This window comes from Macadamia integrifolia, chromosome 8, assembly GCF_013358625.1.
Source record: "Macadamia integrifolia cultivar HAES 741 chromosome 8, SCU_Mint_v3, whole genome shotgun sequence".
Taxonomy (NCBI): Eukaryota; Viridiplantae; Streptophyta; class Magnoliopsida; order Proteales; family Proteaceae; genus Macadamia; species Macadamia integrifolia.
The window spans coordinates 16,171,510-16,194,859 of NC_056564.1; the positions used below are offsets into that span (position 1 = coordinate 16,171,510).

At 39.1% G+C, this 23,350-nt stretch overlaps 2 protein-coding genes and 1 pseudogene across 2 annotated transcripts; 2 read left to right on the plus strand and 1 right to left on the minus strand.

Annotated features, from left to right (window-relative positions):
• LOC122085664 overlaps nucleotides 1-8,999 on the plus strand; it is a 28,042-nt pseudogene extending 19,043 nt beyond the window's left edge.
• A 2,016-nt stretch (nucleotides 9,000-11,015) lies between these two features.
• LOC122087218 (N6-adenosine-methyltransferase non-catalytic subunit MTB-like) lies at nucleotides 11,016-18,104 on the plus strand. Its single transcript, XM_042656276.1, has 7 exons — nucleotides 11,016-11,224; nucleotides 12,215-15,171; nucleotides 15,362-15,445; nucleotides 16,480-16,584; nucleotides 16,707-16,815; nucleotides 17,133-17,284; nucleotides 17,451-18,104. The coding sequence occupies exons 2-7, from the start codon at nucleotides 12,352-12,354 to the stop codon at nucleotides 17,856-17,858; spliced, it is 3,678 nt and encodes a 1,225-aa protein (XP_042512210.1). The 5' UTR covers nucleotides 11,016-11,224; nucleotides 12,215-12,351; the 3' UTR covers nucleotides 17,859-18,104.
• A 630-nt stretch (nucleotides 18,105-18,734) lies between these two features.
• LOC122085948 (sec-independent protein translocase protein TATB, chloroplastic) lies at nucleotides 18,735-23,133 on the minus strand. Its single transcript, XM_042654575.1, has 6 exons — nucleotides 22,827-23,133; nucleotides 22,522-22,643; nucleotides 22,271-22,330; nucleotides 22,022-22,181; nucleotides 19,184-19,336; nucleotides 18,735-19,107 (listed from the first exon to the last, which is right to left on the minus strand). The coding sequence occupies exons 1-6, from the start codon at nucleotides 23,038-23,040 to the stop codon at nucleotides 19,049-19,051; spliced, it is 768 nt and encodes a 255-aa protein (XP_042510509.1). The 5' UTR covers nucleotides 23,041-23,133; the 3' UTR covers nucleotides 18,735-19,048.
• Nucleotides 23,134-23,350: the final 217 nt, after the last annotated feature.

Below are 23,350 nucleotides of genomic sequence, written 5' to 3' on the forward strand. Positions count from 1 at the left end.
AATTTGCTATTAGCTACAAACGAAGGTAAGTTGAGTTGAGAATGCCTTCCCACTATCACTGAGAATCATGTTTGGAACTTTCGCACCTGGACACCTTGTTCAACCATTGAGAAACTATTTGGGTTAGCGCTAGGCTATGGAGATTGTGACTAAATGTCAGTAGCTAACTGCACGGGTAGCTGCTCTCTTTGTTGTGGTTAAAGAGGAACTCGCATTCACAACTACACTTTCATCCATTCAGTCGTCTACCTCACCCGATTTTAGCTCAGACATGCCAATAGCCAATCCTTACTCGTTTCCCTGGGACAGCTAATCAAAACTACTATGGCTTGAATCCGTTATCTTTGAGACTACCGTTAGGCCTCTATAAAGTCAATTAACAGCAACTAGACAAAACTACGGCAAAACTAAGGCTTTCATTAAGTTAATTCACCCATTCAATATAAAAGTAAGATCTTCGAATAGCACATCACTATGGTTGGAGAGCAACCTTTAGCTTTCACTGGGAAGAAATTTTATAGCTGCATGTAATATGCCTCAAAACTCTTTTAAGATGTCGGGACATGTGATCTTAGCTTCAATCCCCTTTACAGCTTGTTCCTCTAGCAATAAATATGCTGCATCTATGCTAGGAGTTTATTTCACCGAGATGTAAGAACTGATCCAAGATCATGAGGATGTTGAGGAGGATGAGTGGCAAGAATAGGATTGATGATATCGGGGAGGAACATTGAGGGTGCCTAGTAGTAGCTGATGAAAAATAAGTGAGAAGTCTTTGTCTAGTGATTTCGGCTTTTGCAGGAAGAGCAATGGGGGACACCAGTTAACCGTATGTTGAGGCAGTGAGAGGTGATTTTCTGGATTACGCTTCAACATAGATTGGACTGGCTGAACTGATCCATTCACTGGCCTGAAATAGGTGGATTAAGGTTCGGATGATGGTACTGGGGTTTATAGTTGTATCATTTTGTTAGAGGCACCATGATAATTTGATCCACTACCTTGATGATTTTAGTTCCACTAGTTGGCACTTTGCACCATAGTTTTTTGGATCTTAATGGTTTTGGGGTTAACTTTACATATGATTATGTCTGATTTTTGCATTCTGGAACCCTGCTGGGTTATTACCATATTTTGTGGGGTGTATGCCCATGCTTAAACTTCCTCTGTACTGTGGTTTGTCATGTAAGAGGGTGCAATGTGTTTCCTATATTTATGTTTTTGTAGTCTTCTGGTCGTTGTGAGTGGGTGAAAATAATTGAAAAGAAAGAAACCGATTAAAGTGGACGGCTAAGTTCCGGGTGGCGTGATGCAGATTAATAACCAAAATAGGCTTGTTTTATTAGGAATAAGCCTAAGGTTGAGTTGTATATATGTTGGGCCTTCAGTCCATGTGGTTTGGAGTGTATTGGACCACTTTTTTTGGTCTAAAAGAGGGGTTCTAAGATTGAGTACGGGATTACTAGTTAGTTTCTTTTTTTCATTAGTTTCCCTTTTAGTTGGGCTGTGATGGGGTTCACTAGTTTCATTATTTAGTTTCTAAAATAAGTAGTAGTTATTTTATGTAAGTTTCTAATTTTCCTAGTTTTAGTAACTGGAAGCGTTTTTATTTTACTAGTTTCCTATTTTAGTTTTTGGAAACTAAAGTTAGTTTCTATTTTATGTAACCCCCATCATTATTATAAATAAAGAAGAGGGCTCCCATTAAGCCTCAAACGATTTATGAATGAAAAAAAAAAAAGGTGATTTTGATAAACAAATTAATAGTTGCTGCAATTGTCTTCTTCATGAAGAGTTGTCTTGTGTTTGATCAAGGCTGAAGGAATTGGTGTTTGATCCAGTTGACTCTCTGCGGTGTAAAGCCCGAGAGGTTCCTTTCAAGTGTTATTCTTCTTTCTTTTTTCAAGGTTATTTACGAGACTATATTCTGTTTCTACAGCCAGGTACAGATCTGAACGTTCTTAATTTTTAGTTCTGGAATTCCCAGATTTCTCCTACTCGACCCTTCACTGATCTAGACAACCAGCTACTTGATGAATCTCCAATTTGGGTCGATTGTTAGGCCAAGTAAGAGGGTGGTTCGACCCTAGTTTGGACTGAATCAAACCTGGGGTTTTATTGCTATGATAATTTTTCCTATTCTGTCTGATTCTAATTAGTTCAGTTTCTGTCCAGAATCTTGGTTCGCTTTGTCCTGAAAATTGCTTAGTGTTTGCTGGCATTGTTCCTTATTAATTTAATCTCTTCAAGTTGGTGATTTAAGCCCTTACTTTCTGATTATCATTCAGTTACAGATTTCTGAATTTCTGAGATCGATTGGTCTATTTGAGTTTCTTCTGTTTCTGTGGTGTTTTGTTACTGATTGTGGCTTATTGATACTCTATGTCTGCTGCTGGTTAGTCATATTGTTTGGTGTGATATCTGATTTCAGAAACTCCAAATTTTGGGTTTGAAATTTCTGATTTACAAGGGCTGATCAACTCTTACTTCTGGTCTGTTGTTTACTATCTTTGGGTGATTATTGGTTATTCTTTGGTTTCAACTTTCCTACAGTTTGGGTCTAGTTTGGTTTGTCAAATCTAGTCCTACATTAAGTGATATCAGAGTATGGCTGAGAACAATACCCCCACCCTAGCTTCTCTTATGGAGATATTACAGAATATGAGGACTGAGATGAAGGTTGAACAGCAAGCCTTGCGGATTGAATTGAAGGCTGAACTGAATACAAGGTTGTTGAATGTAGAGATCCCACCACAATAGCCTACAAGTGATTCACGTACCACACCCGAAATGGAAGCCCCATTGAATGTAGCTACTCAGTTGGCTAACAGGAGAGCACACCCTAATCTGAGAGCACCACAGAGGGTTCCTATAGTGCAACCTACTTTTGAAGAACACGTAGGGGGTTACTTTGAGACTGAACTCCCACATATCAGAGGTACTTTGGAGATTCACAGAAGATCAAGCTCGATCTGAAGGAGTTTGATGGTAGACATGACCCCCAACTGTTCTATGATTGGTAGCTGCTTTAGATGATTATTTTGACTATTATGACTTACCTGAGGAATGGGAGATGAAACTAGCTCGTGCTAAGCTAGTTGAGGCTGCTCGTGATTGGTGGAAAACCTATGAGTTAGAGTTGGATGACCATGGTAGAGAGCCTGCCAGTTGGGAGGAGATGAAGCTTAAGCTATCTGATAAATGCTTGCCACACAACTTTAAAGCTCGTATATAAGAGCAACTGAATTCTCTTCGTCAAGGGACTATGTCTGTTGTAGAGTACATGAACTGGTGTGATGTACTTTATTCTCGTACAGGCATAAGGGAGAATGAAAGACAACTATTATCTCGGTTTTGACTGGGATTGCTAGCTGAAATCAATAGGGGAATCAGAGTTGTTGATGTATACTCAGTGAGGGATTGATTTGACAATGCCATACGAGCAGAGGAGTTTATAGCCCAGCCAGTTAGAAGGTTTGGTTTTCAAGCTGGAGAGGTCAAGAAAAATTTTCCAACCACTAAATCTAGTTGCTTAGCACCTCCAAAGTCCACTTTTCCTCCACAGGCTGATCACAAAGGAAAGACATCCATGACAGGTAGTAATAAGGTATAGTGCTTCCATTGTCAAGAGGAAGGACACTTTGTTAAGTCTTGCCCACATAAGCAGAGTGTTAATGCAATAGCTAAGGTTAAAGACCCCAATGAGGAAGATGAGTCAGCTATTTATCCATACCCCTTGGAAGACGATGATGATGATAGTAGGTATGACTATGACCAGGAAGATACTAATGATGATGGCACTTATGGCATTCATGTTATTAGTACTGTTTTGGTGGCTGAAACCATGGAAGAAGACTCCACTGAAGGATTCTACATTGAAGAGAGGATAGTAGATAAGACTAAAGTTGTAGAAGATGAGGTAGTGATTGAGAGAACTCCACAACAAGTCTTTGAGATTCATGATGAGAAGGAAGAATTTGTTCCAATCCTTGATGAGAAGGTTGCCAACATTGACAACTCTATGCACACAACATTCACAGTTGGTATTGATTCAGAGGTTGAGCATATAGAGTTTGTTATGCCATTATGGTTCTTTGAAGAGAAAGCTCCATGCCTTGAAGACTACCTTCCAAAAGTCTACAAGCAACCTGAATTCTGTTTGGAAACAGTTACTGCTACTATTCACATGTTGTTCCCACCTCATCACTGCAAAATTCAAGGACGATTTTTTTCAAGATGGGGAGAGTTGATGCAGATTAATAACCAAAATAGGCTTGTTTTATTAGGAATAAGCCTAGAGTTGGATTGTATATGTGTTGGGCCTTCAGTCCATGTGGTTTGGAGTGTATTGGGCCACTTTTTGGGGTCTAAAAGAGGGGCTTTAAAATTGAGTACGGGATTACTAGTTAGTTTCATTTTTAGTTGGGCTATGATGGGGTTCACTAGTTTCATTATTTAGTTTCTAAATTTTAGTCTTATTTAGTTTCTAAAATAAGTAGTTGCTATTTTATGTAAGCTTCTAATTTTCGTAGTTTCTATTTTCAGTTTTAGTAACTAGAAGCGTTTTTATTTTACTAGTTTCCTATTTCAGTTTTTGGAAACTAAAGTTAGTTTCCTATTTTAGTAACAGGTGTGCTCTCCTGTTAGCCAACTGAGCAGCTACATTCAATGGGGCTTCCATTTTGGGTGTGGTACGTGAATCACTTGTAGGTTGTTGTGGTGGGATCTCTACATTCAACAGCCTTGTATTCAGTTCAGCTTTCAATTTAGTTCGCAAGGCTTGCTGTTCAGCCTTCATCTCAGTCTTCATATTCTGTAACATCTCCATAAGAGAAGCTTGGGTGGGGGTGTTGTTCTCAGCCATGCTCATATATCACTTAATGTAGACTAGAATAGGGGTCTAACCAAGTCTCATTCTGCAGGAACTTTTAAACCAAAGTACAACTATAAACCAGCCCCAACATCATTACAGAAAAAATCAGAATAGTATATAATAGACAACAAGCTATCGAGTTCAACAATTCAGCAGTTCTGTAACTGAGTAATAACTAGTGGAATAGGGGCATAAATCACCCTCTAATGATACTAAAATAATGGAGAATCAAATCAGTAACTAATCAGCAATAATCTGGACAAACCAACCCAAAATTCTGGGCAGCAAAAATAAACAAAACACAATCATCCAGAATAGGGAGAAATTTCAGATCAATTAAATTCCTGGTCTAATGGTCCTCAAACTAGGATCGAATCATCCTCATACTAGGTAGCACACTCGAACAGAAGGTGGGAATCATCAGACATCTAGATCATCTAATCAGTGAAGGGTCGAGTAGGAGAAATCTAGGAATTCCAGAACTAAAAATTAAGAAAGTTCAGATCTGTACGTGGCTGTAGAAACACAATATAGTCTTGTAAATAACCTTGAAAATAGAAAGAAGAACACTTGAAAGGAACCTCTCGGGCTTCACACCGCAGAGAGTCAACTGGATCAAACACCAATTCCTTCGGCCTTGATCAAACACAAGACAACTCTTCATGAAGAAGACAATAGCAGCAGCCATTAATTTGTTTATCAAAATCATCTCTTTTTTTTTTTTCATTCATATATCGTTTGAGGCTTAATAGGAGCCCTCTTCTTTATTTATATTAATGATGGGGGTTACATAAAATAATAACTACTTATTTTAGAAACTAAATAAGACTGAAATTTAGAAACTAAATAATGAAACTAGTGAACCCCATCACAACCCAACTAAAATGGAAACTAACTAGTAATCCCGTATTCAATCTTAGAGCCCCTCTATTAGACCCAAAAATATGACCCAATACACTCCAAATCACATGGACTGAAGGCCTAACACATATATATCACTAAAACTGAAAATAGAAACTAGGAAAATTAGAAGCTTACATAAAATAGCAACTACTTATTTTAGAAACTAAATAATACTGAAATTTAGAAACTAAATAATGAAACTAGTGAACCCCATCACAGCCCAACTAAAAAGGAAACTAATGAAAAAATGAAACTAACTAGTAATCTCGTACTTAATCTTAGAGCCCCTCTATTAGACCAAAAAAAGTGACCCAATACACTCCAAACCACATTGACTGAAGGCCCAACACATATACAACCCAACCCTAGGCTTATTCCTAGAAGAGTTTTTATTTTACTAGTTTCCTATTTCAGTTTTTGGAAACTAAAGTTAGTTTCTATTTTATGTAACCCCCATCATTATTATAAATAAAGAAGAGGGCTCCCATTAAGCCTCGAACGATTTATGAATGAAAAAAAAAAGGAGATGATGTTGATAAACAAATTAATGGCTGCTATTATTGTCTTCTTCACGAAGAGTTGTCTTGTGTTTGACCAAGGCTGAAGGAATTGGTGTTTGATCCAGTTGACTCTTTGCGGTGTGAAGCCCGAGAGGTTCCTTTCAAATGTTTTTCTTTTTTCTTTTTTCAAGGTTATTTACAAGATTATATTGTGTTTCTACAGCCAGGTACAGATCCGAACTTTCTTAATTTCTGGTTCTAGAGTTCCCAGATTTCTCCCAATCGATCCTGCTCTGATCAGACTATCCAGGCGTCTGATGATTCCCATCTTCTGTTTTAGTGTGGTACCTAGTAGGCGGATGATTCGACCCTAGTTTGAGGACCATCAGACCAAGGATTTAATTGTTCTGAAATTTCTCCCTATTTTGGCTGATTGTGTTTGGTTTATTTTTGCTGCCCAGAATTTTGGGTTGGTTTGTCTAGATTATTGCTGATTAGTTACTGATTTGATTCTCCATTATTTTAGTATCATTAGTGGGTGATTTATGTCCCTATTCCACTAGTTATTACTCAGTTACAAAACTGCTGAATTGTTGAAATCGATTGAGTTGTTAGCTTCCCTATTGAACTCGATAGCCTGCTATCTGTTATATACTATTCTGATATTTTCTGTAATGATGTTGGGGCTGGTTTATGGTTGTTCTTTTGGTTTAAAAGTTCCTGCAAAATGAGACTTGGTTAGACCCCTATCCTAGTCTACACTATGGCGGACCCCCTATGGTCCTATAGCTGTATTCTACTTCATTAATGTTCTTAGTAATCTGTTTCCTCCATCTTTTACTTTTACTTCTTTCATTGTCTTTACTTGGATCCATGTGGCATACCCCATTAAGTTGGGATAAGGCTTTGTTGTTGTTGTTGTTGTAAAGAAACCGACTAAAATGTGACAATATTTTTCCTTTGTATAAAAAGCCACAAGTAAAACTGTTCATTTTCGTTATTTTGGTTCCCTTGTTTATATGAACAGGAAGAATTAGGAGGTTTTTGCTTGTATAGCTTAATCATTTTGCTTTTTTGAAGTTGCTCCAGTATTTAGAAAATGTTTGCAAAAGTTGTTATCTTGTTAGTGAATGATGATGGAGGGAAAAAGCTAAAGGAAGAAGAGAGGCCTGAAGCCACTAGCCTGCTGCAAATACCAAAATTAGAATGGAAAGAAGATACGGATGCACTAAATTAAGGAGACAATAAGGCAAAATGGCCATATGCTGCAAATACCAAAATTAGAATGGAAAAAAGATAGGGATGCACTAAATTAAGGAGACAAAAAGGCAAAATGACCATATGCATATTGGAATGAAAGTGCAATCTGGCCAACTAGGATTACTACCAAAATATGTTGTGTCCGACATTGGTTGCTATAAGTTGTTGGTTATGTAGACACATCGCCCCTTGTTCGAGCTAAGTGGCCAAGAATAGCCCTTTACCCCAGTAGCCAGAGTACACACGTCAATCAACAAAAAGCAGCTGCATCAATTTATAAAATTTTATACTTTATATTTAGTTTGTTTTAGCCTGCTGGTGATGGGGCCATGAAGGAAGCCGAAGAATACAGTCCCGATAAATTAAGATTAACAGGTCTAATTCTGATGGACTTGAGAGATAATGAGGGGAACTGGTGAAGCTCAGGAGGACACTGAAGGGCCAAAGGTTGTGATTTCTGAGTGGAGATTACTTTAGGCCTGGGAATTGCTACTTTGTAATGTGTAATTGGTAACAACCCCCTCCACCAAGCCAAAAAAATGTTTTTTTCTTCTTTTTTTTTTTTGGGGGGGGGGGGGGGTGAGGGGTTGAAAATTTGGAAGATGAAATGAAAGGAGACTTGATGCAGATACAGCTGCACTTACCTGGTTGGACAAGCATGACCGGCTTTGGAAGCCACGGGCCAAGAAAAACCGATCCAACCCAGGGTTTTGGTTCAATAAGGGTTGGAAATAAAATTAGCAATTACTTGTCTTTCATTTCATGCCTTTTATTTTCCCGATTTGGTGGTAGGATTTAAGATTTATTTCCTTGCATTGGTTTCCTTTTATTGGTTGTTTCCTAGTTTAGGCTAGTTACCATCTCAATTAAGTTTCTAATTCTATGTCTTTATTTTCCTATATATTGGCTGTAAGCGATGGACAATAGAGAGTGAATTAATTATTGAATGAAGATGTTGAGTTTGTGCACTAGTGAGTGTGTGATTCCCTCCTTCCTCCTCTTGACTTTGATTTTCCCTTTCTTTCCTAAGGCCCTCCATCAAGACTAGTATGATATTCCTGAGCTACTGTTCTTGTTCTGTGACGATAAATATAGATATCCTCTATCTTCTGTTTGTTTTTCTGTAAGCACTTACTTTTTCTCCCTTCTATTTTTTTGGGCAGAAGATGAACCGAATGCTGGGTCCCATTTCACGGTTAAAAGATGTGATTGTGGGTGGCCACCGCCGAGGTTCTACTATCAGAAGCAGTGTTGAGCATTAGAAGATGAACATTATCAGAAGCAATGCTGAGCATTAGAAGATGATGACGAAAAACTGTAGAGTGCAAAAGAGGTGAGGGAAGGGAGAGCTGGTATATTATATTTTTATTTTCAGTGTAAGATATAACTTATTTGGCTGTGACAGGCAATATTCCGGGTTTGATTACTTGTTTTAGCCATTTATGAGCCCTGGTTGTGATTTATCATGGTACTTGTGTTAGTTGTGTTAGGGTATTTATACCAGGATCTGGCTGCTCTCATAGAGTGTAGGGACCTGACAGTGATCCCACGGCTGGGAGGACCTGGGCATGTGTCCTCAGGTCATCCCAGCCATGCGATCACTCTTTGATCCCTGGGCTCTATGGAGAGGAATCCTATCCAATCATCAAAAGCATTTTTGAGGGTGGTGTAAGCTGTAACCACCACCAAGGCTTGGTTGCCTTACCAGAACCCTCTTTTGATCACCTACTGTGTATCATTTTTCAGGCCCAGGTTTTTGATCTACAACTGGTTGGGATTGGAAGAAAGGCTGAAACTAAAAATTTCCAGATGTAATTTGATTGTAGAATCTTCAATGTAAATTTCTCTTTTTCGAGGGCACCCGTTGTTCCTTGCATGGATGCATATGGCCAAAGGGCCAATGTATTTTTGAGGTCTATGTTCATATATGGTTCTCATACCCATATGATAGCGGCTGCATAATTTAAGTTTGATTATAGGGGAATTTTGTGTTTTTTATTTTAATATTTTAGGACCGAGTTTTCCCAAAATCACTTTCCCTTTCAACATGGTCCATCGTGACCACATACAATAAGGGGGGGACTGGGAGAGGTGGGGAATGATGGGTTGACATTTGGACAGTCTCGTTATGCGGTCAGGGAAACTTTTATCTAATATTTTAAGTGTGACTCAAAGATGGAGGGAAAAGCGGAATGAAGGTAATATCTCACTTTCACACGGTGGGGAAAGCATCAAGTGAAATGTAACTCTTTTTTGTTTTCGTGGGAAGGCATCAAAATGTAACTTCACTGTGATTTAAACAATAAAAATTATCGAAACAATCGTGTGATGCATTTTCATTTGTTGTGAATTGTGTAAATTATGGCAATGACGGTGAATCTGGAGAAGGGGACCAATTTCTAGGGCATTTATGAATGGGATCAATGACAATTCCGAATTTCCATGTGGCATGTCAGGTGGAATTGAAATTTGGTGGATAGGTAAACCCTAAGGTTTCATGCTCACATGTCAAGTTAACATTTATCTTGATCCACTAATCCTAAGACTTCAATACAATTAATCAAGACCTTTAACTTCTCCATTAGGAATAGGGGTATCTTTATTTTCAATTTAATAGTTTGAACTTTGAGAGCAAAAAAGATGAATTTAAGCGGTCCACCATTGGACATAAGTAACTAGACATGAAGGCTTATATAAGGGTTGTGGTAACTTTGGCATCTCACGAGGAAGATCTTAGTTCAAAGATATATTCTCAGGTGGAGGGGGAAATTGTTGGGTTTCGACGTGAAAGCTAAGATCTCATATTGGATGTGAGTAAGTTGATGTAAAAACTTTTAAAGGCTTGGACATTCTTCCCTTAGTGACTAATATTTAAAGGTGATTCTATCTAAGTCCCAATATGACCCACACAATTTCTTTTGATGTTCAAAAATCTAATGTAAAATGAAGTAAGGGGTAGGGGGCTCACGTGGTTAGGGAGGAGAAAAAGAGTGAAGAAAGGAGAGAGTAATTTTGAAACCATCAATTTTATCTATAGAACAAGGTTCCTCTAATTTGAGTTTCATATAGTCTCACTTCTTGGACCCTTAAAAAAAAAAAAAAAAATCGTACAAGTCTACCATTAGCTTATGAGCTATTTATTGCTATGTTTATAACATAAAAAAAATAAAAAATAATTAATTTTTAATTTAAGAGAGAAATAACACATAAAAAAATCATCATGTAATCGTAACTTTTGGTGTTTTTTTTTTTTTTTTTTTTTTTTTTTTTTTTACCAAACATACTTAAGGCTGTTAAAGGTTGCCAAGAAAATGTGCAAAGAAGTGGAAGAATATGGCAATTTTCAAGTTAATATGAGCATTGACATTAAGGTCACCACTCTCATAGAAAGTTACAAACAAGGCCTAGAGCTAATGTAAGAAACTGTCTATATAATACAACTTTTCTATACTCTCTCACACTTTCTTGACATCCAAACACAATCCAAAACTTAGATTCCGCTTTGTTCCATTTTGTTAGTTAATGTTTTCGAACAAATAAGAATGAGAAGAAGAGAAAGTATTCCTGGTTTCTCTTTGTCCAGTGAACACTGAACTGTCGTCCTCTTCGTCTTCGTGGAGGATTCTAACCTGAAACCCTTTCTAGGGTTTCTTCTTTATCCTATGCATCCCCGACATAAGTCCAGGAGGTACGCTTCTTTTCTTCGATTTCAATTCGTGTAATTAATCACCATATTACTATGTCGTTTCATCCTTGGACTTTGCTTTTTCCTCTATTGGATGATCCGAAATTGTTTTTCTTTTTTTGTTAGAAATTCTTCCTGTTATTTGAGTGAATGCTCTGGTTTTCATGGCTTTAAGCAATTCCATTTGTCTTCCATTACTTGTTCTAATGTTCTTGTTCCGGCTAGACCTGTTTGCTTGTTTGTTAGCTTTGTGCGGATTAGGTTTTATTGTTTACCATCTGGGTTTTATTTGATTTCTTTAGTTTCTATGTAAAGCAGGCAGATTTGGATAGTTGGGTTTTGGTCTTTGCGCACGGCGCTCTGTTTTTTGTCTGTGTATGTCTTTTGATTGAAGTTTTAGGGTTTTGACTTGGAGCTTGTGCAGAATGTGGATTACCATAAACCTGTGTACTTTAAGATCTTCAGCTTACATCATATCCCATAGAGCTTTACGGAAAACCCAGGATCTGAGGCTGGTTTTCTATTTTCCTTATGAATTCTAAGAATACAAACTCCCCCCCCCCCCCCCACCTGGGGCAGGGCAGCAAAAAGTAAGTAGTTAACTGGATCCTCTCCCCATGTGGTGACCTCCCCACAAGGGACCCACCTTCCATGGGGTATCAAACAACGAGTCAATGGTGCATTTGAGCAAAAAAAAACAAAAAAAAAAACGAGTCAATGGCACATTAATTGCTCTGACTTGTGGTCCGGATATCCCTCGATTGGTGGGATCTCATGTGGGGTGGGTAGCTCCTCTCCCCACGTGGGGAGCTGATCTGATTTCAGTAAATGCTCCCTCATGAAATCATGAGTGACCTCTCTCAGTTAACAGCATCCCTCCATGGATAATACACTTTTGTGTAAAAAATTGAAGTTCTTGATGAGTAAATTTATCTAATTATTGAAAAGAGATGCTGCACTCCCTTTTCTGAACCCACCCTTTTCTTGTTTCAGGATAATCGATTGATTGATTTATCCTACATTACGTCTTTCCTTTAGAAGATTCAGGAAATTTTCTTTCTTGTGCTCCTCTAGTCTGTACTGGAGGTTGACGTAGGGCTTTGAAATTTTAGTTTGTGCCTGTGGTTGAAATGGATATGCCGGAACCCAGTTGGAGCCGTACAAAACGGGATATTGAGGCTAATTCAGATAAGAAGGTTGATAGAGCTGGAGACGAGGAAGACTGGGAGGGCAGTGATAAAAGGAAGCGATCAAGCAAGTTAAAAAGGCATAGCAATGCAGAAGAAGCTGATGAATGGGATAGTGGTGGAAGAAGGAAGAGCCTGGGTGACTGGGTTGAAATTCGAAAGAGGTCAGGTGGCTCGAGTAGAGCAGGTAGTGGAGATGAAGAAAATTATGATTCAAGAAAGGAACAACGCTCCAAGCAGATGAAAAAAAGCCAAGAAGACAGGACAGAGAAGAAGTCAAGCAATGGATATCCAGATAAAGAATTTGAAACTAGTAAAAAGGGTAGAGATACTTCAGGGAGCAAAGGTCATCCACTGGCTGATGAAAGTGAGAGGAGCTCATCAAGGAAAATAATTTCAAAGTCCTCGGTTCACGAGGACTCCCAGAGAAAAAGTAGAAGCAAGGTGGAAAGTCCCAATGATGGTGAGCTTGAAAAGATGCAGGATAGAGGTTCCAGGTTTTCAGATAGAAAAGAGAACTACAGGGAGAAAAACCTTGGATCTCGTGAGCAGGAAAGAAATCCAAGGAGAAGATGGGATGAATCTGACTCCACCAGAAAGACGGACGAAGGCAGTTTCATGGATAAATCTGATTCAAAGAGTGGAAAAAATTTGGATCTTAAGCATGGGAGTACAAGAGACAGAGCAATAGATGCAAGGGACGTATCCAGTGAGCTGAAAAGCAAGGTTCTGGATTTCCACATTAATAAGGGCATCAAATCCAGCAGCAGGGAGGAGAAAAGGGTTGATGGGGAGAGGAGCAAGAGCAGAGGCCGCACAGAGACTCGAGATGAAGATACTAGGCCAAGTTCTACTACTCGTGAAGAAAGATCAGGGGATATTAGAGATGATAAGCAGCGGAGAGGTGGAGAGAAATTGGTTGGTCTGGTGGAGGATGTGGAGTCTGGTGCCCATAGGTCTAGCTCAAGGGATCATTCAGAGAAAATCGAGAAGCAGAGACATCAGCGTGATCCAGCACAGAGCAACCGTGAAATAGCTGAAAGCCGGGAGAGATCTGGTAATACAGATGAGGATGGGCATGCATGGGCAAAAGACAGAAGAGGTAGGGATCTGAGGCACTCTAAAAGGTCCCATAGTCCTGATAGAAGTGGGAGGCGACGCCTTGAATCAGATGACTCTGATTCGGATAATGAAAGAAGTGTTAGCCTGAAGGGGAGAGAACGGGAAAAAGATGGTTACAGGGATGACAGGGTTAAAGGCCGAGACAGTGGCTGGAGTGACAGGAACAGGGATTGGGAAAGTTCCAAAGATAATTGGAAAAAGAGGCACTACAGTGGTAATGATAAAGAGATGAGGGATGGAGATGTTGATTTCAATCATGATAAGGACTGGGACTTGCAGAAGCGTGAGCGAGAGAGGGCTGAAAATGAAAAGCTTCCCGGTCGGCCTGGTTTTAGGAAAGATAGAAGTAGGACCGAAGGTGCAAAAAACTCATCAAGCTTTGGAACTGCTAATGAGAATTCTGATATGATAGAGATCCAAACCAAGTCTACTGATTATGGGAGAGAAGAGCCGGGGCTGACATTTATTGGGAGAAGAACTGATTCTGGACAGGATCCTGATTTTACTTCTGCCACAAGTGATGAGGATTGGGGGTATCTGCCTGATGATAGAGGAAGAATTGCTGGTACTTATGGCCCTGGAGATGATCCACAGGACAGATATCCAGATGATGGATCGCCTATGTTGGATCAGGATTTGGGGAGGAATAACGTTGACATGCAAGGTGGGAAGGGAAGAGTACAGAAGGGTGCTATGGGTTTTACTCGTAATGGTGGTGTCCAGAGTTCCAGTAATGGTTCACAACCCCCATTTGGAAACAACCAGGGGTCTGGTTCTTTTAATAGAGCTGTTCTGCAAGGAGTAAAATGGAATAGACTTGGAAGAGGAGGGAGGGGAAGGCCACCAGGGAGGGATGGGCAACGGGTTGGAATGCCGCTACCCATGATGGGAAGTCCCTTTGGACCTATTGGATTGCCACCAGCAGCCCTGCAGTCTCTGGGACCCAGTATGTCCCCGGGTCCAGGTGCACCCATTGCCCCTGGTGTCTTTATTCCTTCGTTTCCAGGACCTGTTGTTTGGCCTGGTCCTCGAGGTGTTGATATAAACATGTTAGCTGTCACACCTGGCCTATCTCCTGTTCCTTCTGGAGCATCAGGACCTAGATTTGCCCCCAATATGGGGGGTGGCCCAAACCCTGTGATGTATTATAATCAACCAGGTCCTGTAAGAGGAGCACCTCCAAACCTGCCTGGCCCTGGTTTTAATGTTGTGGGAACAATGGGACGAGGAGCACCTCATGACAAAGCTCCTGTGACCTGGGTTCCTCCTAGAAGTAATGGACCTCCTGGTAAAGCTCCTTCCCGAGGAGAACAAAATGACTACTCCCAAAATTTTGTTGATACTGGTATGCGACCTCAGAACTTCATCAGGGAGCTGGAGCTTACTGCTGTCGTAGAAGACTACCCAAAGCTGCGGGAACTTATCCAGAAGAAGGATGAAATTGTAGCTAAATCATCTTCTCCTCCTATGTATTACAAATGTGACCTGAATGAGTTTGTGTTGTCCCCCGAGTTTTTTGGAACCAAGTTCGATGTCATTCTTGTTGATCCCCCTTGGGAGGAGTATGTCCATCGAGCTCCTGGTGTTGCTGACCATATGGAGTATTGGACATTTGAGGAGATACTAAACCTTAAAATTGAGGTACATTTTATGCCCATCCCTTCCCTTGCACCAAGAACAAGACATTATCTATTAGGGATATGGGGTCAAAATTTCTGACAGTTTACTGTTCTGTTCTTTCTTGAATTTTATTTCTTTTTTTTCCCGACATCATTTACCTTCATTGTGCACATGGATATAAAGTCTAAACCTTTTTCATTCATTATTACAGGCAATTGCAGATACACCTTCATTTATCTTCCTTTGGGTTGGTGATGGTGTTGGTCTTGAGCAGGGTCGTCAATGTCTAAAGAAGGTATCTATATTAGTTTGGAACCATGTGGCTTTATATTTCAGTTACTTGTTACTGCCTAGACTGTACTTTGGCATTGTTGCTTGGAATTGCTATGCTTGCTTTTGGCTGGAAAAGGGCCATTATGGATGTGGGTTGTGTTTGTAGTGGTTTCTGGAAGTGCTTAATTTTGAAGCAGTAATAACCTGTAAAAGCAATAGAAAACTTTTCTGCTTTTAGCTCTTTCTAGAAGCTGCTGGGGACCTCAAAATTAAATTCCTTTGGATCAATCTTATTGCTGGAAGGTTTACAAAATGACAGGTGGCCTTCAGCCTCATTCTGCTTTATTCTATTGTGTTCTTGATGCAGCTGGGCATTATCCTTTAGATCTAGGAATTTTTTAGCAGTCAAGTTGTTATGACATAGCATATTTTTGGTTGCAGGGATTGTCATTTGCAGCTGCAAAAATGCTGCAATGCATTTTTACCAAAATGCTTTCTTTTACCATGTACATATAGTCCTTTTAGTTATTTTATTGTGTTCTTGCATGTATATGCATAGAATTCCTCTCTCTCTACAGTGATGACAGACAACCTGACTTTATTGTTTGTCTCGGAAGCCCTTAAATGAAAATTAGCGTTTCAATACCACCACTTATTTTCTCATTCTTATTTGCAAGATTTAAAATTAAACAGGAAGAAAGCGAAAGGTGATAATTTTGGGACATGTGTATCATGCCGATAAATTCAGATGCTCGTCTTCTTTCTTAGGTAGAGTACAGTTGTTTGTCTTGTTTCCTGGAAACAGATGAAGTATCAATTGCATTTATAGGGTTTTGATGATTATGTTTTCTGGATAAATATGTGAATGCTCTCTCTCTCTCTCTCTCTCTCAATGATCGAAAGATATCCTCCAGGGGAGGGGGATTCTTCCAAAATTCTTGCTTTAGGACTAGTATTTCTATTGCATCATATGATGTGTGTGTTGGTTGAGTGCAGTGATTCTTATCACTGTCTTAAATGATCTGTCTGGTATTAACAATTATTCCATGTGTGCAGTGGGGATTCCGAAGGTGTGAGGATATATGCTGGGTGAAGACGAACAAGACAAATGCTATGCCAGGCTTGCGGCATGATTCTCATACTCTGTTTCAGCATTCGAAGGTTGGTAATTTTTCTCTGCCATGTTGCTCTTGCTTTTGATTGTTCGACTGCATCAGATTTCCCCACTTTCTCGAGCTTGTGGTGCTTTTTCCTTACTTTTGTTGCCTTTTTCTGTGATGAAGGAACACTGTTTGATGGGCATAAAAGGAACTGTTCGTCGTAGCACTGATGGTCATATAATTCATGCCAATATTGACACAGATATAATTATTGCTGAAGAACCTCCATATGGTTTGTATCCATAATACAAGTGTGATTTCACAATCTTGGGCTTGTTATGCCCCATTTGCTTGCCGTGTACAATTAGTTTGTGTAAAATACCAGTGCAGAGCTGCACTCTATGCCGTTGTATGCCTCCATTTTATCATTTTATGTTCACTTGTCATCTTGTACACACTTGCCCCTCCCAGACCTTGCAGTGGCAGGAGCCTTGTGCACTGGGTTGCTCTTTTTTTGTCATCTTGTTGGGAATAAGGATTCAGGTCTCTTGCTTATTTTTGCTTCATACGCTAAATGTGTGACCCAACTTCTTGGTAATTTAATTGCAGGTTCAACAAAAAAACCTGAAGATCTATACCAGATCATTGAGCATTTTTCCCTTGGACGTAGGAGGATTGAGCTTTTTGGTGAAGATCATAACATTCGGTCAGGCTGGCTTACTGTTGGCAAAGGGTTATCGTCCTCAGATTTTAATAATGAGGTAATGTATCCTATAAATAAAATTAGTTGACATTCATTTTAAACACATTAATGGGCTATTGGTACTGACTGATTCAGTCCATGCATGTGTTTTGTTCTTACATTTTATTTTCGTGAATTTTATTGTATTACATCTCAAGGATTCTAAATAGTAACTACCTTTGCAGGCATATGTCAGGAGTTTTGCTGATAAAGATGGAAAAGTTTGGCAGGGAGGGGGAGGACGGAACCCCCCACCTGATGCACCTCATCTTGTCTTGACGACTCCTGAGATTGAAGCCCTTCGACCCAAGTCACCACCTCATAAGAATCAACAGCAACAGTCAACTTCCCTTACTCAGACAACAGCCAATTCTGCGAACAAAAGGCCATCTGGAAACTCGCCACAAAACCCCGCGGCTCTTGGTTTGAATCAAGAAGCCTCCAGTTCCAACCCTCAAACATCTACTCCCTGGGCCTCACCAGTGGGGAGCTTGAAAGGACTGGATGCTGGGAATGTTGCTTTGGAAGATAAGTACTTCGATAATTATGGATACATTGCCTCCTTGGGGCTTTCAAGTGGAGATCATCTATGACAGTGGAAGAAGGAAAAAAGAAGGAAAAAAGTGGAGACCATCTAGAGTTCCAGTCTCACCGAGCCTAATGAGATTTAAGCACCAAAAGGTGCTATGTGCGGCTTGTTATTCTTTTCTTCACAATACATAGAAGGAAGGAAATATTTTTGATATCATGTTCCTCATCCTTCAAAATGTCGATGAACAATTCACAATATCTTGTATCATAGTCAAAAAAGTGGAATGCAAAGCATTTATACGGGAAAATCACTCATCTTTATTACCTGCTAACTACTAAACCTGATCCAGAGAGAGAGAGAGAAAGAGAGGATTATCAAGCATGAAATTAGCTAATGTTCTTGTAAATTAACTTCGCCAAGTTGTTTGGTGGATTTAATTCTAAACCTTGAAGGGTTTAGATGACAATGAAGGATAAAAGACCACCACTGAACCCTTAGTGAGCCTTGTCAAAAATACTCTTTAAGGATAAGAATAGATTAAATTAAAGACTGGGAGATGTTAAAGTTAGCTTAAATTGTTCCATAGCCTTATGGGCTATACAGTTTCATTTACTGGAAATCTGGCGGAGCTAGAACTTATTACTGATCCCCTTATGTTCCATCTGCATGAGTGGCAATTGTATATTAGTATGATTGACCAAAGATGCAACCCCACCAAAGATGCAACCCCTTTCTTTTTAGGAAAACATCCAAAAAAAATTATTAAAAATTGTTTTCCTCCACTTTTAGCTTGCATTTCAGTAATATAGCTTACATTCTTTAAATTCTTGTATGGTTTTTTGTCTCCTTTACGATGTTTTCTGTAGATTTTGAACAAGCTTATTTTACAGCAAAATATTTGTAGTTCTGTGACTCATTTGTACACCCAAAAACTCAATGGGGGAAAAAAAATTCAATATGGTGCATATTCATTTCACAGGAACTCATAAACCCAGTACATAGGGCTCTAAATTTTACTCAAAAAGTAAGTATCATCACCTCCTCTCTTGAAGTGATTCCTACTTTCCTAGTATACAAAATATATATCTGTTCTACATGCCTCTGCAAAATTCATTCAGTTGTCCGAGTCTTTCAATCCCCATCAAATAGAAGGTCTCATAACTCCTAACTCCTCCAGATAATTTGGTAATAACCAAGGCATTTGATGGATGAAGCATTTCATCAGTTTGTTTCATTCCACCAAGATAAGTTTCATGTCTCTTTCTTGGAGCTTTGTGGTGGAGTAGTGGTGGCAACTTCGGGAGTGAGAGCTGTTACAAATTGCATTGCATAATGAGAACCAAGGAAAACAAGAGCTCGATGGAAATAAGAGTTAAAATCCCAAACCTTGAGCCTGATCTTTAGGTTCAGAGTCTTCAGACTGCCCTCCTACAAGGGGTGTCTGTCCTTGCTGTTGGGCGGCAGATGCTTTTAGCTGCATCTCTGTAACCTTCAAGTAATCTTCAGCAGTGTATGCTCTTTCCGCAGATGGAGCACCATCTGTAAATAAAGGAAAATGACATGGCTATCATATTCAGACATTCAGTTGTCCTCTTTTGTATTTCTTGACATATTTTAGACGCAAATTCATAGATTTAACAAAAGCAAACAACCAACAATATACGTGAAGCTAGATTAGTATTTCCCGTTACCTAGTAACAATCAAGTGATAACAATGATTCAAGGATCTTACCCAGGAGCATGTAAGAATCTAAATACAAGGCCTAATGCATAAAATGGGACTCCACTAATTTGAATATTTTTACCATATCATATCAGGCAATTTTGAAATTTTTTACTGCTGCAGCATTTCCAACCACTTGGAGGGAGGCAGAAAGGGTCTTTAGAAGTAGGAAGGCCTTGAATAGGAAAGTGAAGATCAAATTATTGTATCTAAGGATTTTGGGAGCATCAATTATATGAAGCCCTTTGATATGTCATAGCCAAGTGCCATTATTTGGGGCAAACTTATGCCACTGAGTGGTCAACGTATTCAGAAACCAAATGACCGAGATTAAATAGTTGTTAAAAGATTTACTGCCAAAATCCTTGGGCCATCAACTGCCAAAATCATAAAAAAGCATACACAGAAATATGAGAAAGCTTAGATCATAGAATAATGATAGCAAGTCAAGGCAGTGATTTGGGCTAATTGGTGAATGTTTTGATGAGTCCTGAAATATTATCAGGTTAAGCACCCAACCTAACTCTGTTGAGACCCCATATCATCTTCAAAATCTATTGTAAAGTGGACCCATACTCTGACAAGATCTTCACTGTGGACCACTTAATTTCTAGAAGGTGGACAACTCCCAGCAGGTGTATTGTGTAAAAACCAATGAATCGGCATCATACATTCTATTTTCCTCCTGAATTTGGATTTGTTTCCACAGAAATGTTCATTCCTAACAACTAATTTTTGGTCTTCTATAATCTGGTGCGACTTCTGGAAAGGAGCAGCAGAATTCCCAGTGGAACAGCTCATGTGAAAGGGGGTGAGATAAAAATATATTCAGCCTGCCCTTTTTCTGGCCATTATCTTCAAGGGTTGAAAGTAATTGTACTTTCAGAGGTTCACTGCAGCCTTACATGAGCCTCCCCTATATATGGTCCATCACTCATACTCCATTTATTAGGGTTTTTACCTCAAAAAAAATCCCCCCCCCCCTCTTTAAAAGAGAAAGAAATGCAACTAGAAAAGCTGAAAATTGAAGAAGCAAAGCTATTGAAATATACTGTCTAAAAATTCTCCATTGTCATGAAAGGAAAATTTAAGTCACATGTATGTGCTCTCTTACCATAAAGGGGAGACGTATGCACCTGACATCCAAAAGCAGGGTGGCACCAGAGTAATTTAGAAACCGAAGCGAAGTTTAAATTTCATTCTTGAATTTTTGAAGTCCATAAGACTTACCCATACGAGTAAAGAGGACATTACTCATCAACAAGCAGGACAACTGAATAAACAGAAGAATCTACCATCTTCTATTCATGAGGACCAGAAGCCAAAATTGGTTTAAGGGCACAAGACCAGATCCAGATTCTGGCATAATTCCATCAATCTACCATATTCCCTCTCATGGAAGAGAGGCTTGCCTAGCTGAAGCAATCTAAATTAATCAAGGCTTCAGATTCTGGGTGAACAAAACCATTCTGATTAAAATCTTCTTTAAATGGACAACCCAACTGTCATGAAATTAAGAACATAGTCCATCATGACTTGCCTGAGCATTTTTCACAATGTGAAATTTTTAGGCAGAAACTCGGGAAACTTTTTGATTTTCTTCTAATTGGGGTTTCGAAACCACTGTTTGATTCAACTTGAGCTCTACAGACCTTCCAATATCATGTTCAAAGCCAAACCTCAGTTAGCACACTGCAAGTGTTCAACACAACCATCATCCTTTGCAATTTTTAATCCAGCTTACTCACATCCTTGAGAGGAGGGGGTGGGGGTGAAGACGAACAAATATGCACTTTTGTGTTTTGGTTTGGTTTTGATGGATGAGTTTCCCAGAGAATACCATGCTATTCAAGGCTCATTTTGGGCTCTTGGAGAGCTGTGTTTCATTCTTATCGTAAGCAAGATGGAATTGAAGGAACCACACCTTTGAGTCCATAAAGAGGCTCATCCATCCAATGAAATACATGCAACTATATCAGATGCTTAGCATTAGTGCAACAATCCTCTTCTACACAGATGTCTTCGTGTTTATATATGAAATAAGGGAAAAGAAAATGGATAACCAAGTTAGAATGATGATCATGAGCTTACATCTAAAAGCTTTCATATGCTTATATATTGTAGAAAGAATGAAAAACGAGGCAGGTAGAAAAAACTGGAAATGCAAATTTAATAGTTTAATCTATGTACTTCAATTATCAGTTCCAATTAACAACCAAACCATTTCCCAGAAACATTCTAAGAATAGATGCAACTAACTTCTTTTAATAATATAATGCTTTCCATGGTACATCCATTTCTCCATTTTTAAAAGAGGGACGACTGAACAGAGTTAGAAGCAATCACAAACCACTTATGAACAGAAACTTATAGAAGAAATGTATTCAAAAACAACATTTTGCAACACCATCAACCACTCAAGACTGAATGTTTCAAGTGAATAAGAAATATGAGACGACTTTCCCATTCCCCACATTAAATGTAAGTACATAACTACTCACTTGGATCAGTCATAGCCTCTGCATTCTCTTTGTCTGCATATGATGATGAGGTGGAGGTGAAGGTAGTGTTGGTGTTGCTAGAACTGTTTGTGTTCTGTGTCGGGATGTCATCGAGACCAATCTCCCGTTCAAGAGTGCTTTTGAATTCTTTTGAGACTTCCTAATATTAAAAATGGAGATCAACCATATTACTATGTTTTCTCCGGCAGGAACAAGAAATTACAATCTATGATGAACTTGCCCCACTACCTGAAGTTCCCTGATTGTGGGTTGAAAAGCACGCAAAGTTTTTCCCAGATTCCTAGCTACCTGAAATTAGATAACGAAATCCATAACTCGAAATATAAACATATTTTTCTCCTGAAACAAAATTATTCTTTACATTTTCCTCCATAAGTGAAAACTGAGCAAGTTAAGAAACGTGTTACTACAAGCTGTAAACATATGACATACTCAGCTTTCAACCACAAGTTTAAAGATAAATAAATGAAGAATCTCACCTCTGCAAGTCCTTTGGGTCCAAATACCAACAAAGCCACGACTCCAATTACAAGGGCTTCAGGAGCTCCAACTCCAAACAAAGACGCATACACAAGCTTGCCTCTGCTTCTTCTATTTACTCCTGAAACACAGTTTATCAGAGATACTAACACAGTAACCAAACAAAACTAGATAAAAAATTCCTGACTCTGCAAAAAATACTAAATCGAATCAAATTTTAGTGAAATTAAGCTAGAATTCAATGTGGGGGAAAAATACAGGGAAAAAAAAATTCTTACTACCAAAAATATGGAAAAAAATTTACCAATTTTCAAGGGTTTTGGTCTGACTGATAAACCCAGATGTTTAAGGCCATTCCATGGCGGAAATAAACCAAACCCCAATTGAGGAATCGATGTGGAGAGACGAGGATTGGAGTTTTGGGGAGATAGAACTACAGATGCAGAGAAAGCGAAAATGGGTGAACGCCCATGTGTTGAAGAACATAAATATGCAGCAGTAGAAGTAATGGAAGCCATGGATTTGTTGTCACTCACTCGCTTGAAGAGGTAGGGATTGGGATCTTCTATAGCTCTGCTTCAACTTTGCCCGCCGGGATAAGAAGTGGATAACCAGAGGCTGATCGTGGAATGGATTGGCCCATTGGGGCTCAGAACTACGAACTGTAAGTGGGCCGGGCTGGGTTAGGACTTAGGATTGAGGACTTCTGTTTAAACTTGGCCCAGCTTGAGCTCAAATCTCATATGCAATTATGCAATTTGCCTATCTATGATTATCTTGTTGACCATCCTTAACGTGTCAAATTTTTTTTTTTAAATCTTTACCCTT

What these genes read in the sequence shown, in the direction of transcription:
- LOC122087218 (XM_042656276.1), top strand. Translation starts at nt 12,352, where the DNA reads ATGGATATGCCGGAACCCAGTTGGAGCCGTACAAAACGGGATATTGAG. An exon ending in TACTAAACCTTAAAATTGAG is followed by an intron (nt 15,172 to 15,361) that starts GTACATTTTATG and finishes TCATTATTACAG; the next exon opens with GCAATTGCAGATACACCTTC. An exon ending in CTCTGTTTCAGCATTCGAAG is followed by an intron (nt 16,585 to 16,706) that starts GTTGGTAATTTT and finishes TCTGTGATGAAG; the next exon opens with GAACACTGTTTGATGGGCAT.
- LOC122085948 (XM_042654575.1), bottom strand. Translation starts at nt 23,040, where the DNA reads ATGGCTTCCATTACTTCTACTGCTGCATATTTATGTTCTTCAACACAT. An exon ending in GACCCAAAGGACTTGCAGAG is followed by an intron (nt 22,331 to 22,521) that starts GTGAGATTCTTC and finishes ATCTAATTTCAG; the next exon opens with GTAGCTAGGAATCTGGGAAA. An exon ending in AGAGGCTATGACTGATCCAA is followed by an intron (nt 19,337 to 22,021) that starts GTGAGTAGTTAT and finishes CTTTATTTACAG; the next exon opens with ATGGTGCTCCATCTGCGGAA.